The 18,086-nt window shown below is 53.8% G+C and overlaps 5 protein-coding genes across 5 annotated transcripts; 2 read left to right on the top strand and 3 right to left on the bottom strand.

The window, feature by feature from the left end:
* The first annotated feature begins 841 nt into the window (after window positions 1-841).
* B0T23DRAFT_72239 (uncharacterized protein) lies at window positions 842-3,303 on the top strand. Its single transcript, XM_062841698.1, has 3 exons — window positions 842-1,030; window positions 1,087-2,449; window positions 2,516-3,303. The coding sequence occupies exons 1-3, from the start codon at window positions 998-1,000 to the stop codon at window positions 3,010-3,012; spliced, it is 1,893 nt and encodes a 630-aa protein (XP_062695271.1). The 5' UTR covers window positions 842-997; the 3' UTR covers window positions 3,013-3,303.
* Window positions 3,304-3,593: 290 nt separating this feature from the next.
* On the bottom strand, window positions 3,594-6,368 carry B0T23DRAFT_312003 (DUF1237-domain-containing protein; the record flags this gene model as incomplete). The annotated part of the gene is made up of 5 exons (XM_062834666.1): window positions 3,594-4,715; window positions 4,770-5,685; window positions 5,731-5,872; window positions 6,131-6,219; window positions 6,250-6,368. 5 exons carry the CDS (start codon window positions 6,366-6,368, stop codon window positions 3,594-3,596), a joined length of 2,388 nt encoding a protein of 795 aa, XP_062695270.1.
* A 1,026-nt stretch (window positions 6,369-7,394) lies between these two features.
* B0T23DRAFT_393312 (alpha/beta-hydrolase) lies at window positions 7,395-9,650 on the bottom strand (the record flags this gene model as incomplete). Its single annotated transcript, XM_062838068.1, has 1 exon — window positions 7,395-9,650. One exon carries the CDS (start codon window positions 9,648-9,650, stop codon window positions 7,395-7,397), a length of 2,256 nt encoding a protein of 751 aa, XP_062695269.1.
* A 1,547-nt stretch (window positions 9,651-11,197) lies between these two features.
* Window positions 11,198-16,204, top strand: B0T23DRAFT_332413 (peroxisomal biogenesis factor 6). The gene is made up of 3 exons (XM_062835740.1): window positions 11,198-11,810; window positions 11,894-15,266; window positions 15,334-16,204. The coding sequence occupies exons 1-3, from the start codon at window positions 11,642-11,644 to the stop codon at window positions 15,938-15,940; spliced, it is 4,149 nt and encodes a 1,382-aa protein (XP_062695268.1). The 5' UTR covers window positions 11,198-11,641; the 3' UTR covers window positions 15,941-16,204.
* Window positions 16,124-17,932, bottom strand: B0T23DRAFT_72113 (uncharacterized protein). The gene is made up of 2 exons (XM_062841696.1): window positions 17,309-17,932; window positions 16,124-17,206 (listed from the first exon to the last, which is right to left on the bottom strand). The coding sequence occupies exons 1-2, from the start codon at window positions 17,564-17,566 to the stop codon at window positions 16,307-16,309; spliced, it is 1,158 nt and encodes a 385-aa protein (XP_062695267.1). The 5' UTR covers window positions 17,567-17,932; the 3' UTR covers window positions 16,124-16,306.
* Between the last annotated feature and the right edge of the window lie 154 nt (window positions 17,933-18,086).

Below are 18,086 nucleotides of genomic sequence, written 5' to 3'. Positions count from 1 at the left end.
ATAGGCGTGTGGTCCAGAGACGATGGTTGTGTTTCTTGACGGTCTTGCAATGACATTTCATCAACATCCAACGAAGAATCCAAGGTCTGCGCACTGAGTCGAATGATGATCTTTCAAGAGGTTGTAGAATAGACGACTTCGAACTGAAGCATTGGAGTATTCCCTTGTGTGGCACTGAGGCGACAGTAACATCCGGCACCACAGGCAGTTTCCAGGCGAGAGCAGCCCATGGAAGTAACCTACCTAAGTAGTGTAGAGGTACCCAAATATGCCGCTTGTACAAACAGGTATTTCAAAGATCGAGTAGGAAACGTCCCGTACAAAGCCATCAAAGAGATTCAGAAGAATGAACAATTCCACTTGAACCTACCTAGTGTATTCCATCAACGGCATCTTGTACGCGGACGGACAGACTGCCCGGATGAACTTGGGCTGCAGAAGTGCTGTAGTTTGCGGGGTTGAGTACCTACCCTACACCCTACGGGTTGTGGGGTTACTGCGGACAGCGGCGATGACGTCGGGCGGCTCTGGCCCCATTGTTTCCACTTTGGCTTCCGTCTTCAGAACATCCACTGCGCTTGGATGGGGAAAGATTCCACCATTTGTTTTCGACTTACGAAACAGTGTGTCGAATCCATCACCAGTCCACAACGACAGACACATCTGAAAGTCGGATTCAGGTGATACGGGACGGACCCCGACCCGGCTTCCAGTTCTTTGACACGATATCCAGACATCTTTCGACGACCAGTTCGGCGCCGTGTCTCTCTTTCTCGGCCCATCGCATTTTTAAAGCCAGCAGACACCGCCAGTCCGCCCGTCGAACAGAAACTGCCCCGTCACCGTTGACCTGTCGTCCCACAAGCCCGAATCCGCACACCAAGAGAGACGGTCCAAGACACTTGCCAACAACCGGGACGGACTGAGACACAGTCTCTAATATACAATCTTCAGCCTCGAGCGCGGTACTATCTCGAACCTTGAGCCGTCACCAACCATGGCGTCTGCAAAGCGTGGCCCGTCTGTTTTGGTATGTTGACTCCTTGATTTTTACTGGACAATTGGCTGACATCCATCGACACACAGGTGACCGATGCTCGCCAACGACCTTCACCCCCCAGCGCACCCCGGCGCATGGGCCCTACAGGTGGCCCCGGCCGCCTCTTGAATGGACGTTCCTTTACCGTCGACAATGTCTTGCAGTACTCATCAGATATTCCATCCGGCTTACCCCGGCTGCCGCCCGGCCAGCGGCCAACACGAGCTGCCATCCGCAGGAGCAGCCACGGAACAGGACTCCCGAATGCTTCTGCCCGAACTGGTCAACAGATCGTGCCTTCTAGGACTACTAAGGTTAGCGAGAAGCTCGTTCTTCTCCCCGAAACTCCTGACAACGAGGATGCACTAGGCGATGAAGAACTGGAGCGCCGCGCCTCCATTTTGCGCGCATCCGAAGATGATAATCGGCCATTAAAAGACGAAGAGTTGGATGTGCTGAGGAAGAGAGGAGGACTCCGTGGCAAAAGCTATGCTGAGCGTCTACCCAAAGTACAGCGAGGCGAAAAGGTTTCCCGACTTACTGCCTATTGCACAGCACAAGCCTACAAGATGCAAGCGACAGCCGAGTTCCTGAAGAAGAAGCACGAAGCCAAGACGAAACTCTACGACGACTGTCTTTACACGGTATATCACCTGCCTCTGCTACCTGGTGTAGATGGCTACCGGCTACGGAGTCGACCTATCTTGAAGACTCCAGGCACGGGAAAGACGGTGTTGGATCTTGAAATCGAGCGCAGCGAGCGAAGAGACGAGCACGAGGGCTACTGGGACGAATACCCATTCAATATGCACGGCTCAGCAGATAGCCCGAGCAATGGGACTACATTGCTACAGCATGCTCACAGTGGGGTCGACGAGACAGGTGCTCACTCATCAGACCATGATCAGAAGACACTGGATCATCCTCCTATCAGCCCCATTAACCGCCTGGCACCTGATGCTAAAAGGTTTGGCGAGATGTTCGTCTTCTCGTATGGCGTAGTAGTGTTTTGGAACTTTACAGAACACCAGGAGAAAGATATCCTTGCAGACTTGACCTTTGCCGAGAACGAGACCGGTGTTTCGCTCGCTACTCGGCCCCTTGATCAGAACGATTTTGAGACTGAAGAGTTCCACTTCGAGTACAGCGCCGACGTGGACCGCCCTCGCGTCTTCAACGATATGATCACACTTCTTCCTCGGTCTGACCACATGGTCAAGCTAACCATTAGCCATGCCATTGCCCAGAGCACCAAACTCTGCTTTTTCGAGGAGCGCATGTCAGAGACGATGGAAGGTGCTCAGCACGTGCCGAAGAGACTTGCACTTACGGGTAAACTGGACATGGATAGGACCGAAGTTCTGAAGATCCTAGGGCAGCTCTTCAAGAGTCGTGTAGATATCAATCTTTGTAAGTCCACGTTTTGCATTGAGTACGGTCTGATCAAGCTGAGGTTACTAACAGGCGTACTTGTAGCATCGAACATTCTTGAAAAACCCAACTTTTTCTGGGACTCGGAACCCACACTCGGCCCGTTATACGAAGCCATCAGAGACTATCTCGAGATTGAAACACGTACCAGGGTTCTCAACGAGCGTTGCCAGGTCTTCCTTGATCTGGCCAGCATTCTCTCTGACCACGTGGCTGACGCAAAGATGAGCTACATCACTTGGATTATCATTATCCTTATCGTGATCAGTATCATGGTTACTGTCACGGAGGTATTACTGCGCTTTGCCATTCTGTCCAACGAGAAAGCCAAGGATGGTGCAAATAGCCCCGCAAATGTGATCGGTGGCGGTAATTTGTTGACTGCTCACAGCCGGATCGATCTTCGGAGTCTGGAATCAAAATTGGCGAATGCAAACCTTACCTTGGATGACCTGAGGCTGTGGAGCGCGGCTATGAACGAGCAGGAGAAAAAGTCGATTTGCGGCGCAGAGATCGTGGGTACGACGTTCAAAGGATTGTGAGCTGGTCAACAAGGCAGAGACGACCGTTCTCTAAACATGATTTACGAAGGAGGGAAGGGAGGAAAACAGATTGAAGCTTCATTTTAGTATGATGGTCTACATAGCGATGGCGTTGCTTTTCGTGAACTGAGTTATTCTTGCATTCTGGTTATTGATGGGCTTCGTTTCAACTGAGATCAGGACCCAACCCGCTATAAACCTGACATGGTATGGGATCTGAGCATCCAAAGTATGAAGATGAGTACGAGAACTCTTTGTATGTGTACGGTTGGGGTTTGGTAGGGAGGGTAAACAGTAATAAAAAGAAGAAAAAAAAAGGTGCTTGCAGGAAGAAGAAATCGTTATAATCACAATTCCCGAGACTTCGCAAGTAACGATCCCATCATTCCCATCAACCATCAGATACTCACTGTTAACGCCCTCAACGCCCAGCATGCTTTCACCTGATCCAAGATAACATTCCTATTCCAGTCAGGACAGACATACGCTTCTCATACAAGCGGACAATGATATATCCTGCTCAAACACCCAGTAAAATTCAGAAGACCCTAAGAAATAAAACACGCACACACACACGCACATCACTGCCACAACCGTCCCAACAACCCCTCCCCGCTCTCCCATTTGACCCCCCTCTCCGCTTCTTCCTCCGCAATCTTCACTATCAACTCCCCAAACAATCCATTAGCCCACCCGAACCAGCTCCTCGTCCAATCCTTCTCATTCCACGCGTTCACAGTCTCATGCACTACCCCCGTCCCGCTCGTCGAGTCCAATATCATCCGCAGCTGCTCGCTCACCACCTTTTCTTGTTCCGTCGTGCCCGAAGACAAGCCCGACAGCTCCGAGTTGTAGGCGGTCAAAGCGGCTACCGTGGCCGCCATCGGCCAGCCTTTTCCGGGACCGAGATGGGGGCCGCCGACGGCGGAGAGGGCGGGACCGGCGGCGAAGTAAGGGTTGGAGAGGGAGAGGATGAAGCGCCGGGTGTTTTGGTAGATTAAGGAGTAGTTGTGGGAAGGGGGAGGGGTGGTGTTGTAGGGTTTGGACTTGGGAGGCAGAGGAGAGGAGGAGGGAGGTGAGGGAGGGGAGAGTTCGTCGTCGAGGGATGGTTGGTCTAATGCTGAGCGTTTGGGGACTTGGTGGTCACGGCTGCCGCCGTGGGTTGACTTGGTGATGATGGTCTTTGGGTCGACGAGCGGATGGGTATAATTCCACAAGGGAAACGCCAACAGCGATGGCACGTTAGCGTCATCCATCAGATTCGCGCTTCCGTACCCATCCACCTCATACGCAAACATCTCACCGAACTCGCGGTGAGTGACCACCGCGTCCTTAGCAATCCCATGTCGAATCCCCCTAGCCAACTCACGCATCTGCACCGTCGCATTCTTCGCCATCTCCCTCTTCCCCACCTCCAGCCCATTCAATCCAGCCAAACCCTCCATAATCACTGACGCTTGCTCCAAATACGCCGCAAACATCATGTTACTCGGTATCAACAGCTGGAAAATACACGCATCATCACTCGGCCTGAACCCACTCCTGACCATGCCGTTTTCTTTGACTGGGTTTCCCAGCCCATCATTCGTCAGCGTCTCGCTGCCCCTATTCGTCCAGCCCGTAAATGTCCACGCCGAGGGTAAGACCTTTCCGCTCTCATCGTACGTCCCGAGTCTCATCGCGGCCGCGGCATCTACGGCGGCCTGAACGGCTTCGATCCACCTGTACTTCCCAAAGAAGGCCAGATCTTCGGGAACGCGGGCGTGGTACGCGCTACTGATCTGCAGGAAAGAAGCCAGGCTGTCGAGCTCCCACTTGCAGTCGAACACTTTTTGCGGGTCGTAAGGGGGTTGTGGGTTGTTCTGGGCGTAAGCGCCATTGCGCGTGGGCGGGATACCGGATTCGGGGGGCGGTTGGAAAGAGTGACAGTAGGGTGAGATGACGATGTAGCGGGCGTGCGAGTTGATGAGGCCGCGCCACAGGCTGGCGAGGGAGTCCTTGTCGGGGGACGGGGTGAGGAAGGGGAGGTAGGAGTAAAGTTGCGAGGCGGAGTCGCGAAGCCACATGGCGTCGATGTCGCCGGTGATGATGTAGGTTAGTTCTTCGTCAGTTTCGGGGCTGTATTCTTCTTCTTTTTCTTCATCCTCTTTTGGGCCACGAGCTTCGTCCGGGGTAGCTGAGAAGGAGGCAAGGGACTTGGGTGTGCCACCATTGTTCGTGTCCCAAGGGGAGCTGTTCCTGGCGTAGCCGTGCCACTTGATCATGGTATCGAGAGTGTTGGGGTAGCTGTTCTCGAAGAGGCGGAAGAGATCCGGGTCTTTGATCACGGTCCTCATGCGCTCGATGAGCTTCTCGAGAGCTGGAAGCTGGAAGGTCCGACAGTGTGGAGGCGGGCGCACGTAGGGGAACTGGCGCTTGCCGGCGGATAGCGGACCGGGTTTCATGCGCTGGAGCTGTTCGAAGCTTACACACTCATCACCCGCTTGGATAGCCCCTGTTCCCACGCCCTGATCAATATCTTCTCCAGAAGGAGTCGTTGGAGGAGAGACATCCTCGTAGTTGGCGGGGATGCCGGTGTTTCCTTCGTGATGGTTCCATGTTTCCCGCGGCGGTGGTGTCAAATTATCACCCACTTCTCCCGTTGTCTGGTGACTGTGACCGATGTTCTGGTCACTTTCGGGTTGTTTAAGAACGACCGGGTTTTGCCGGTAAATGGACAATGGCGATGCCGTCTGATATCCCACGAGAAGTATGCAAAGAGCCAAGAAGGCCGAGAGGGCGAAAACGCGCCCACGCCGTGAGATAAAAGTCTGTAATAACGCCATGTTTTCGATTTTGAGTTTTTGTTTGCTCTGGTGCCCTGACGGGCTGTCAGATAAAGTCAAGTTGCGGCCGCGATGAATATTCGAAGAAGGATCGTGAAGTGGTAAGTATCCGACGCTTCTTTGATCACATTAGCCGGTTGTTGACCGCCGAAGATGAGTAGGACGAAAGACCTAGTTCAGAAGTACCATCTGGAATTGGTGAACTAGAAGGAAGGATTATATAACCGCATATCGAGCTCGTTGTCAAGCAGCGGAAGTTGCACAACACACCCAACCCAGTGTTGTTGTCGAACAATCAAAGAAAAGGAGGTTTCTGTGTGGCTGAGTCCATCCCTTCTCAACTTCAACCAGCAGAGCAGAGTAGAGCAGATGGAGTGTCTCGCTATTATGCGAAGCTCCCTTTCCGTCTCACAAGTATCTCTCCATCCCTCTTTCGTTCCCCTCCTCCCCTCCCAGGAGAGAGCGGAGGGAGTCCAGGGTCGCGGAATATGGATCGGTCGAAGTTCCCCATGTGGCCTTCTTGGCAATCATTTGTACTTCCTATAGAAGACTAGGGTGAAGTACAGTAAAGCCGCCTGGAAGTGCGGAAAGCAACCAAAGATGGGTCGTTTGAGCCCCCCCGTAACCGGGTATATATGTAGTGGTCTCTCCCATCAACAAAACCTGACCCTTGTAGATGCAAAATCGGGCCAAAGTTTTTATACTTTGCATTTTGCAGGATTTATATTGGCAATCATTTGGCATACGGATTGTTTTGGCTTTTTCTTTTGGGGCACTTCGGGGTGGTTGCACTTTCACCGATCTCTACTGTATTCCCATTATTCAAGCTGCGCATTGGTTGACGGTTATGATTAGATTAACCCAAAATGAGCTATCGGTGTTTCGGCGTCCGCTGCTAATGGTTCCTTGCTGTTTAAAAGATGAGGTTACACTACAACTCTAGTGTTACCAAGAAGGCTCTCGGATATTGTATTGTTCTTGGCATCCTTTTTCGTGGCAGGCTTCTCGTGTGTCTGATGTCTCGCTGGGAACTGTCTACACTACCTTAGTATTTCGGTCTTCTGCATTGTACTTTCGTAACTTAAAACCGTATTCTTGAGAGATAGGCATTTTGCCCTGAGGTGTTGGCTAGGAACACCTACCTGGTCACCCCCGGGTCGCCTTCACATACATTGTTTGCGAGATCTCGAAATGTTCCTGCGCTAGGCTCATGCCGTTCAGATCTTGCCGTCTGATGCCCCGCAACCAAGTGGCCAGAATCCCTTAGTTACCGGCCAGGCCTACCTAAACAACCATCTGTCGAAGGAAGATTGTCTACAAGAACGATAACTTGGTATTTGATTAAGTAAAGTATACTGATTAAGCAGATCTTATCTATCCTGGCCCCGCGTACACTATAAAGAAGCCGTACGTAACCTATAACTCCTATCCCTTCCCCGAATCCAAAGTCGGTCTACAACATCCCATTAGTTTTGCGTCACTGCCCACCAACAGTGTGTAACCAAACCTCCAGGATATTATATAAGCACCCGACAGTAGGTTGAACAGGTCCCCAGTCTATGAAGACTCATCTTGATCGCTACTGCTGGAATCCGACTCCATCCCGTCATCCACCTCCTTTCGAGTATCTTCATGTCCATCCGGACTCCAAGCGGGCACGTCTTCGCAACCCTCAGGAACTCGGCACAAATCTCTGGCGTTACAGGTCTTCCACAACACCTCTCTGATCTCCGTGAAGACCTGGTCCACAGCATCCATCGCCCAGATGACGTCCAGATGCTCATACTGCTCGATGACCTTCTTGTGAACTACCTTAACGTGCGGCTCACGTCCGCCGTCAAACCTCCTCAGAAGTTTAGTTCCGTCCACCAAGGCGTCGTTTCCGCATACCCAAAGGGCGAAGGGCGGTGCCTGGTGGTTGTACCAAGCCCTTGAGCCCTTGGGCCTCATCCTGCGAGCCGCATGCTTCGATTTCTCTGACTTATGATTGCCCTCCATATCGCGCTCTGCCGCCTTGAGGATCTTGTTCGCTTTCTTCTCGTTCCGGCTCTTCTCTTGCTTGTCAAGCTTGTCCAGCTCTCGATCCTCCTTCTCCTCTGCCCTCCACTCCTCCTTGGTGGCCAGGATACACTTGTGCTTAGCAAAGCACTCCCTACCCAACCACCAGCGCATCGATTCGGCACTGACGTAGACGGGCGCGAACTGGAACATTCTGTTCTTGAGGTCCCTGTCCCAGCGACGGTCGGTCCAGTTGAACAAGAACGAGAAGACTTTGTACCCGAGCCAGCCGTAGACGCGCGGGTGGAGAAGCGAGTGCATCGTCATCATGAAGGGGATGAAGGCGTGAATGCCGAACAGCATGCGAAACATGGCGGGGGTGATGACGCGCATGAACTTGAAATACATCTTGCCGATCAAGGGACCAGCATACGCCGCCGGGGCGAGGGCGCAAAACACGGTGAGCTTTTCACCCAGGTCCGGCCGCTGTTCTTTGGCTAAGGCGACAAATGTCTGGGTGGTGCCCTGAGAGTGGGCAATCAGTCCGATCTTCTCGAAGCCAGTCTCGTATAAGACACGCGAGGTCAAAGCAGCCAGGTCAAAGACGCCCATCTGCCGGATATTCCAGCACCACATGCGCGGATCCGAGTACTCAAGCAAGACGTGGCGAGGCTTGAAGCCGCATCGGTTGTTGCCGAGCCAAACGTCGTAGCCCGATTTGCAGAGGAAGAAGGCAAGCGAGTCTTCGTCGTTGACGCAGTAAGCGCCTGAGCTTTGGAGAAGGCCATGCATAAGAAGAACGGGAAATTTCGGTTTCTTGTTGTTCTTGGTCTGGCCTGGTTCCCTCCTGAATTTGCCTGTGAACAGGTCGGGTCCCTTGTGCCGCCGCTCCTCTTCTGGTAGTGGTGTGTATTCTTCGGGATCGTACACATGCCAAAGCTCGATGACAAAACCATCTTCGGTTTCGACAAGATGGGTCTCAACGTCGAGCCCAACACGGCGGGCATAAAAGCCTATGTCGCACACGATTGGGTCGGGGCCCACGGCCTTGACGTCACTATCGCTTTCGTCGTTGTCTTCACTGTCTTGGTGGTCAAGGTGGCGCGCCGACTTCCTGCGCCTCCATAGGCGGAGTTGTTTCTCTCGCAATTGCTTCCGTCGCCTCTCCTCCTGGTAAAATGGCCGGTCGGCATCTGGATCTTTGGAACCCAGCCGCTTCCATATGTGTTGAAATGCAGGTGGTATACTGGTGAAAAGGGAGCCCAGGACAATGACGCCCAGGAATGCCAGACTGAGGAAGAATGAGCTGAAGCGAAACAGCAGACATTGGATGTCTCGCCAGCGCGATGGCGGACCGTAAAGCGGTAAGGGCGGGAACAGAGGGTGGGTGTAAGAAGGAGGCATCGACCTCTTGAGGTTGCCGTCGGTCGAGTCTGAGGTGTTGCGCTTCTTCTCATCCTCTTCGCTGGGAAAACTGAGGACTCTGTCTCCTTCTGAATCTTCTGTTTCCTTGAACGTATCGCGCGAGCCACTGGCTTCCCTAACGTGTACCTTGACTCCATCGTGTCTTTCGGCTTCGTCTCTCAACACGTTAAGCTTGTAGGCTTCGGTTACCGGAACGGCAGGAAGACGGTTTCCATCCGATGTAACGATAACGGCATCTTGGGGCGCGACAAAGATGGCTTCGATGGCGACACCTTTGTTGTCCGGGCTATCTGGCGGCTGGAAGGACAGCTTCTCTGATTGATGGGTAAACTCGACCACTGCTTCTTCAGCTGAGCCCTCACAGGGAAGCCTATCTACCTCAACGGACATGGCGGCTGGGGATTCCGTTTCGATATTCGACCAAATACTGTTAAGCTTGGTCACTTGTCCAAAAGTTCTTTGAATATAAGAGAAAGGCATAACGACATGGTTATGCAACTCAAGAAGTGCTGGGTGGCCAACAAGATGAAGACGCAATACTTTGAAGGGACCAGTAGAAAGAGAAGAAGAAAAAGCAAGGAAAGGATTATTGAAAAAGTAAATAGACAACTTGGATATTTCTGGGGTAACCGCAAAAGGAGTACTTCCTCCGTGTCGCGCCGTCCGAGTGTTGCGCCATCAACGTCATGATGGAAACCTGCGTTCGCCTGGTAGGGGGAGGCTTTGAGGCAATGCACAGTGTCAGTCTGGAAAAGGGTTGGGGTTGAGGGAGGGAAATTGTGCTATACCCGGCGGACGTAACTTGCCAACCGCTGCAGAGCTGTGACAAAAAGCCGGTTTTGTTTGGCAGGAGTGTCCATCGTTCTGGGAAAGTTGAGACAAAGCGACTGAGGATGGCCCCATCACCGCAATTCGGTCACATCACTCGATGCTTTGATAGGAAACGCGAAGCGGAATAATCGAGTGATGAGAACTTTGAACCAATCTGTCGTCCTTTAGACGCAGTGTCAGCCGTCGATAGGATCAACGGCAGGCAAAGATGGAAGACCTGAAGAGTGCTGTTGTGTTTTCCTTTCCTGAAACAAGACATTCAATTGATCCCCGGATTCACAATTCAAAGTCGGGCAAGTCTGGAAAGTGCCCAAATGTTGAAAAGTGCGTCACACTGCAGCTGGGGGGCTCCATGTGGGGATGACATGGATGGGGGAGGCATGTGAGAAATATGGAGATCCGTCTTGCTGGGAGCGCCATGTCATTTCCTGACGCCAAGTGATCCCTGACTAGTCAAGACACCAGAAGAGGAGCATCATCAACGCTTTTGTCTTCAGGGCAACGCTGAAGATACTGGGAAAAAAGCTTAGCATGTGGTGCCGAGCGTCTTGGTTTCAGATGTCTCTACTGTCACGGCCCATCGGATTGTGAGAACCACTGTGGGTGAATCATCCAAGCAGAATAGGTCGGACTTAGAAGTTGAAAGTGGATCCCCAGGCACTGGAATCTGGAGTTGGGGCGGCCGCTGTCATCCATTGCCTTCAGCTGAGATCTATCAGATACTCAAGCTTCACAGAGTCCAGAGCCATTCCCCTTGAACATGGAGTGGTGATATCTTAGTTGTGTTCATCCTCAAAGGCATGTGGTTGATCGCTGGTAGAGGATGTAGGCTTAACAGTAGGAAGTAAGTACCTATGAATCTGTCATCAGTTTTCAACACCTACCCAGCCCTAACCCTGAGTTTACGTAAAACAGCTCCTTACCGCTGTGCGGACCACCGCCGGCCATGTGCCTCGGCCAAAGCTGAGGGAGGAGCCGCCCCCCCGAAGCTAAAGACGGGGAATGGCCGGGGAGTGGGAGACAGCGCCCAGCGAATGACCGCGCTGGCCATTTGGGGATCAACCGAACCGCACATGCAGCAACGGAACAGCATAGTCTAGTCTCCCGTCCTCTCTCTCTCCCAACGACGCGCTGCTGGTTCGAATAATTTCTGTGGTGGTTGCGACGCCTTCTCTTCTCTAATTTAATCAACTGTACTCTATCGCAATCCCCTTTCAAGCCACTTGCTTCCGGGTTGCCACGCGCCCCTGGCTACTGTTCGGCATCGGCTTTGTCGTGTTTCGTTGCAGCTGAACCCCAAATCACTTCCGCGGTGTACACGGCAGTCTAGACTACATTGTCACTACTACCTAGACAGGTGTGGGGGACCTCGACCGGCATGGGCCGTAAACAATAATCGTGCCTGCTACTCTACCGGATCAAACTTTCAGCATCCGATCCCTTTGCGCCGACCGACCGGATCACTCCATCGCCGAATCTCAAGTCTTGGGCACCGGCTCCGATTTGCTGCCGTACCCTCTGTCTTACACCAACGCCGACGCACCTCTGCAATGACCGCCCCCAACTCCGCCCCTGCCTCGAGCAGGAAAAGGGTCCGAAGACGCAGACAGGACAAGCCCGCCTTGTCGGCCAAATTGGTCCTCGATGCCCATGTCAAGGGCGATGTTGGTGTCATTGCTACCGACCTCTTCGCCGACCTCTTCCCTCATCTCTGGGCTAGTATGTAACATATCTGCCCCTATTGTGGGTTTATCCTGCCTTGTATCATGGGTTCTGACTAACTGGCCACTCTGGCGTGACAGATGGCGACAGCCAGGACACCGTTCATGTTGCAATCGCTCCTTGGGCACCAAGCCAAACTCCCGAGGCCAACAACTGGTCCATTGTACCCGTCATTCGATCTTCCACTGTTGCACCGTCCACTGTACAGTTCTCGCCCTCATCGCTAGCCCTCCAGTCTTTCGCGACACACCTCCAGCAGGCTGCGCCCTCAAAGCTCTCCGGCCATAACAAAGGTGGCATTGAGATCCTGATCTTGGATGTTTCGCCCATCGAGCTCGATACCGTCTTTGTGAACCTTGACGGAGAATTGGCTAAGAGACTGGAAGATGGGGAGGGAACCTTCTTCCGCGAACACCCAGTCAACGGCAAGGGCAAGGCTCGTGCCGATGCTACCCCTGAGGAACACTTGACAGCTGCTTTGCGCACTGCCCTCGGTACCTTGAAGATTGTGCATTCTGGCGATCTCTTCCCATTGCCACTACCACCTCACCCAGTTACCCACCAACCTCCATACCCAGGACGGATAACGCTGTGCGAACCTGTGGCTCAGGGTATCCTCGCCCCTACTACAAAGATCATCGTGTCGAGAGGGCGCACCACCAGCAAGACCAAACGTAGCTCTGCATCTGGCCAGCAACAGGGGCGCAAACTGAACGGAGTGGCCGAAGACGACGAAGATGCCTACTTCTCGGCTGCCGAGGAAGACCGCGATAGCAAGACCGATGCCCAAACGGCTGAAACAGATGCAGACGATACCGAATTCGAGCCACAGGCTGGAGAAGATGAGGACAACTTGTCGGATGATTCATTAGACGAAATAATATCCCTTCAAGTTCCTACTCTACCCACTACGGTCACCGGCCAATCTACAATAGGAACGGGCACCCCGACGATGCTCAGGGGCAGGAAGACCAACGGTCCTGGGTCGGTTATCTCTAGTTATACTGCCACCACCGCCAGACCAGACCGACCACGTGGCCGGCTCTTCAAGGCGCAAGGATTAATGAAACCTATCCCACCTGATCTGCTCCACCCTAAACCTACATCCGAAGACGATGAAGAAGCGTGCATCTACGTGGATATGAGGGATCTCACCAGGGTGGGCTGTTTCTCGGGAGACTGGGTACGAGTCGAGGCGGCCTCTGAACCGCCGTCCAACGGGCTCGGCGCGTTTGGTTTGGGAAGCTTCGTGGAACAGGACGCAGAGGAGATTAACTGGAGACCCGCGAGGGTTTTCGGCCTGCCTGAAGGATATTCGAGCCGTTCGGCGACCAGGTCACACCACTCTAGACATGATAGCCGGAACTCGTCCTTCTTTGAGGCGCAGTCCCAAAAGTCGAATCCACCGGCTTATACTTCGCCTATTCTTCTCGCAAACTTAGACAACCCTCCCTATCTTCGTCTATCACCGATCAAGCGCCCTTCGAGCTCCATCATTAAGGGCGTCGCTGCTCAGTCAAAGACCAGCTCATCCTTGAAGCCGCCATTTGCTCGCGAGGTGATCCTACAACATGTGAGAACACCCACAGCGGTCGAGAGGGACGTACAGTCTGCGGTCATGGCTGGCCTGAAACACTATTTTGAGAGGAGATTGCGGGTTCTCAAGACTGGAGATCTCATTGCTGTGCCCATTGACACCCAGTTGGGCAAGGCTCTTCAGGAGAGTACAATCCCTGGCGAGGATTCTGCCATCGATGAGGTCTTGGGTTTGATTGCTGCAACACGTCCCGGACAGAGCCTACATTATGACGATGTTGCCTGGTTCAGGGTTGGTCACGTCCAGGCCATGAAGCAAGACATCACAGAAGCAGTCGATGGCGAGGAGGCAGAGGACCTATGGGGCGGAATCGCCTGTGTAGATATCTCGCTCACACATCTCGAACAAACAGGATCTGTCACAGGCCGCGTTCCGGGCACGATATCCAACAGCTGGCAGTATTACCTGGGTATCAGGAAGCTTCCCAAGCACCAGCAAAACCCAGGGCTACCTGCTCAACTGCAAACACTAGAGCCCGAGAAGCAGTATGTTTCATCGCTCCGAAGGAAACTTCGCGAGCTCATGGCTGCCGCCACCAGTAAACCCGCGCTTCATCTCAACTTGCCACCACTGGCCATTCTCCTTGTGTCGACGCAAAGGCATATCGGCAAGGCAGCCACAGCCATGCAAGCCTGTTCAGATATTGGTCTGCACACATTTGCCATAGACGCCTATGACATTGTGAATGACGGCGGTGGTGGAGGTGGTAGCGATGTCAAGACAGCTGGGTTCTTGACATCGCGCGCTGAGCGTGCTATGAGCTGTGGTCCCGAATCATGCGTCCTCCTGGTCCGCCACATTGAAGCTCTTACTGCCGACCGCATGGTTTCTTCCATCAAGGAGATCTTGGCCGACGCTAGGGTTTTGATCGCCACCACCACCGAGGTTGAGAAGGTCCCCGACGGCATCCGTGCCCTCTTCACACACGAGTTGGAGATGAGTGCCCCCGACGAGCAAGAGAGAGAGGGTATCCTCAGCTCCATCCTCGCCGACCGTGGCATCGGTCTTGACCATGGGGTAGATCTCAGCGGCATCGCCCTCAAGACTGCCGCGCTCGTAGCAGGCGATCTCGTCGACGTTGTTGACCGTGCCTTGGTTGCGCAGCGATCCCGCCTCGAGAAGCTCACCGCCAAAGCGACCGGCAGCATCACCTTCCGTGACGTTCAGCTCGCCGGTGGCCCAGCCGCCTCTGGCCTGACCAAGCAGGATTTTGAATTAGCCGTCGATGCCGCCCGCAAGAACTTTGCTGATTCCATCGGCGCGCCGAAGATCCCCAACGTCACATGGGACGACGTCGGTGGCCTAGGCAACGTCAAAGACGCCATCACCGAGACCATCCAGCTTCCGCTTGAGCGCCCCGAGCTGTTCGCCAAGGGCATGAAGAAGCGCTCTGGTATCCTGTTTTACGGACCTCCCGGTACCGGCAAGACGCTCCTGGCCAAGGCCATCGCCACCGAGTACAGCCTCAACTTCTTCAGCGTCAAGGGTCCCGAGCTGTTGAACATGTACATTGGTGAGTCCGAAGCCAACGTGCGGAGGGTGTTCCAGCGTGCCCGCGACGCCCGGCCTTGCGTCGTCTTCTTCGACGAGCTGGACTCCGTCGCTCCCAAGAGAGGTAATCAGGGCGACAGCGGCGGTGTCATGGATCGTATCGTATCGCAGCTGTTGGCGGAGCTCGACGGCATGTCGGGCGGCGAAGGCGGAGGCGGCGGTGTGTTCGTCATCGGTGCGACCAATAGACCTGATTTGCTGGATCCTGCACTGCTGAGACCCGGTCGCTTCGATAAGATGTTGTACCTGGGTGTTTCGGACACGCACGACAAGCAGGTGACTATCATGGAAGCTTTGACTAGAAAGTACGTATTTTTTTTCCCCTTCCTCTTCTTCAAACCCCGATACTAACCCATATACCCCTTCCAACAGATTCACTCTCCACCCAACCGTCTCCCTCCGCTCTGTCGCCGAGCGTCTCCCTTTCACCTATACCGGCGCCGATTTCTACGCCCTCTGCTCCGACGCCATGCTCAAGGCCGTTACCCGCCAGGCCACCTTGGTCGACACCAAGATCCGCGAGCTCAACGCCGCCGCCGGTCCTGAGGGAAAACAGATCTCGACTGCCTACTTCTTTGATCATTATGCCACCAAAGAGGATATCAGCGTCATGGTAACCGAACAAGACTTTTTGGATGCCCACAGGGAACTGGTGCCCTCGGTTAGTGCGGGCGAGTTGGAGCATTATGAGCAGGTTAGGGCTATGTTTGAGGGGGCTAAGGATAAGGACAAGAAGAAGGAGGGTGCTGATGGTGATGGCAACGGAGTGGATGGACCTGAGAGCGGTAATGGGAATGGGATGCTGGCTATTACAATGGGTGATGACGGCGCTGGAGCTGACTCGACGAAGAAGGACGGTAAGGGAAAGGGAAAGGCGGCTGATAACGAGGTCAATGGTGCTGGTAAGGGGAAGGGCAAGGAAGGCGTTTCGCCTTTCCAGGAATCGGGAGGAGATGAGGATGAGGGGTTATATGATTAGCAGGTTGGTGATGTAATTTTGGATAGCATGGGAGGGAAAGCGGTGTTATAATGCGGTCGTCATGCTGCGCCGCATGTACGTGGTTGAGAGATGGGATGGGACTACACTACCTTTTTAGAAATGTCTAGACAAAATGAGGGGTTGCCATCAAAGGAGAGGAATAGGTAAATAATCAAGCAACATCGACAATCATGGAGCACATGAAGTTGGCGTGGCAACTAGTCAGATCAGGAGCACGTAATAGACAAGTATGATTTATTAATTTGTCTGAGGTATCCTGTCGACATCAGCAGAATATCAGATTTCCTTCAATTATCACCTGATGATTCTTCCCCTTTCCCCCATAATTCCCCTTCTTCAGTACTCCTACTCCTCAACCTCCTCATCTGGAACTTCCTTTATAGTCTCCGCCCTCTCAATTTCCTTGATCTCCTCGTCCGTCGCACTCTCTATCAGCGCCCCCTGCAACGATGTAATGGGCGCGTCCACGTCCGTCGGCTGCCACGTCGTCGACGTCGGCGACTGCACCGTTCGCGACGCCCCACTGTCGTCCTTCCACCCGCTTGAGGTGGGCGACTGGAGACCGAAGCCCGCTGCCTCCGCCGCTGAAGGTGGGGGAGATTGAGCTGAGGAACTGTGGGTTGGAATTGGTATGGGGTTGGTTGTGGTTGTTGGTTCTGATGTTGATTTCGTTGTTGCCGCCTCTTGTGTTGCCAACTGCGCTGGGGTGGATGCTGTTGGTGCAGGTGTCGCTGTTGTCGCCGTCTTCTTTCCAGCTTCTGCGTCCTCTCCGTCTTCCAAAGTCGCCGCTTTGGGAGTCTTGCTTGCCGCGGCAGCGGGCTCGATGCTCGCGGATGGTGCTACTGCTGCTGCTTCGTGTACCGGCTTTTCGGCCTCCTTCTCCTTCGCCTCCTCCACCTCCTTGTTGCCATGTTCCTTCTGCTCCTCCTCCTTCTTCTCCCGTTTTGGCTCCGCAGCACTACCAGTAGCCTTTGTCGCGGCCTGTACCTTCTTCTTCTTAGCCTTTGCGGCGGCTTCTTCGGCTAGGGTGCGGATCGGCAACGCCTGTGATGCCATGCCGCTTGCTGTTGCTGGGCTGGCGCCGGCGCCGGCGGCGGAAGATTCGGCTGCAGGCTTCTTCTTCTTGCCGTACTTGGGCTTGGGCGGAACGGAGCCGATGGGCGGCTGGGTGAATTCGTCTTGGTAGATTGTGACGTGTTGCTTGAGCTCGCCGTACTCGTTCCATTCTTCGATTTCGACAATGTCCTGCATGTCTTCAAGTTAGTTTCAAATTCATATAAGAAGAAAGGAACGTAGTCCGGGTCGAAAAGGGTGGTGGTGGTGGTGGTGGTGGTGTGACAAACTTACACCCACAACGAAACCCTCTTGCACCAGAGCCGGCAGCTTCCGCACACGGCCGTTAGGGTCCTTGCCGGCACGACGGCCCCAGAGCATGCGCGCCTTGTCGTTTGTGGCCATGTCGACGGCCTTGAAGGGGATGCGGTTGGCTCGAAGGATGGTCTCAAGCCGGGAGGTGGCTGTCACGATATGCGACGACCCGGCTGTCAAGGAGGTGTAGATGTAGAGGGCCGGATCGGCCTCGAGCTCTCTCAGCGATGACGCCATGGTTTCGGTTTCGAGACGGTGCTGGTGTGCGTAGATGGAGTGTTTGACTTGGGGGTATCGATAGCGTTGGATGCGTGATGTTTCTGAGCTCTTGTGCTGTTGTTTATAACTGAAGTGAGAGTAAAGGTGCAACAACGAGGGGATGGAATACAGGCGGTAATGCCCCTTTGCGGTGCTAGGTCCGGTGGAATGAGAAGCGTACGGGGCGCCCGGTAGACAGGCAATTAAGGAGGTGAGACGAGGGGTGGCCTGCTAACGGCTTACTCCACTGGTGACACGGCAGCGTTATGTACAGCTCTTTTCCAGTTCGCGTACGATCATGGGGATAGCGGGGTAGGTATCTACACTATATTAGCGACGGGAACAGTGGAAGGGGCAGCTGGCCGATCGCAACCCATTTGGGTCTTATTGAGGAATGAGGTCATTCCAGTGTATGTCAAAAGAATGATGATGATCCTGCAAGGTGTTGTTCACCACAACTACCTGTTGGAACACTCCGTATTTAAGTGTGGGGATCATG

The sequence above is a fragment of the Neurospora hispaniola genome (assembly GCF_033458365.1).
Source record: "Neurospora hispaniola strain FGSC 10403 chromosome Unknown B0T23scaffold_2, whole genome shotgun sequence".
NCBI lineage: Eukaryota > Fungi > Ascomycota > Sordariomycetes > Sordariales > Sordariaceae > Neurospora > Neurospora hispaniola.
Note: the sequence above shows the minus strand (reverse complement) of the source record. Positions and strands in the feature narration are given on the sequence as shown.

Excerpts from the sequence above, each read along its gene's own strand:
- B0T23DRAFT_332413 (XM_062835740.1), top strand. The coding sequence starts at position 11,642 with ATGACCGCCCCCAACTCCGCCCCTGCCTCGAGCAGGAAAAGGGTCCGA. Across the intron at positions 11,811-11,893 it reads CTTCCCTCATCTCTGGGCTA|ATGGCGACAGCCAGGACACC; the intron begins GTATGTAACATA and ends CTGGCGTGACAG. Across the intron at positions 15,267-15,333 it reads ATGGAAGCTTTGACTAGAAA|ATTCACTCTCCACCCAACCG; the intron begins GTACGTATTTTT and ends CCCTTCCAACAG.
- B0T23DRAFT_72239 (XM_062841698.1), top strand. The coding sequence starts at position 998 with ATGGCGTCTGCAAAGCGTGGCCCGTCTGTTTTG. Across the intron at positions 1,031-1,086 it reads AGCGTGGCCCGTCTGTTTTG|GTGACCGATGCTCGCCAACG; the intron begins GTATGTTGACTC and ends ATCGACACACAG. Across the intron at positions 2,450-2,515 it reads TCGTGTAGATATCAATCTTT|CATCGAACATTCTTGAAAAA; the intron begins GTAAGTCCACGT and ends GCGTACTTGTAG.
- B0T23DRAFT_72113 (XM_062841696.1), bottom strand. The coding sequence starts at position 17,566 with ATGGCGTCATCGCTGAGAGAGCTCGAGGCCGATCCGGCCCTCTACATC. Across the intron at positions 17,207-17,308 it reads AAGAGGGTTTCGTTGTGGGT|GACATTGTCGAAATCGAAGA; the intron begins GTAAGTTTGTCA and ends GAAGACATGCAG.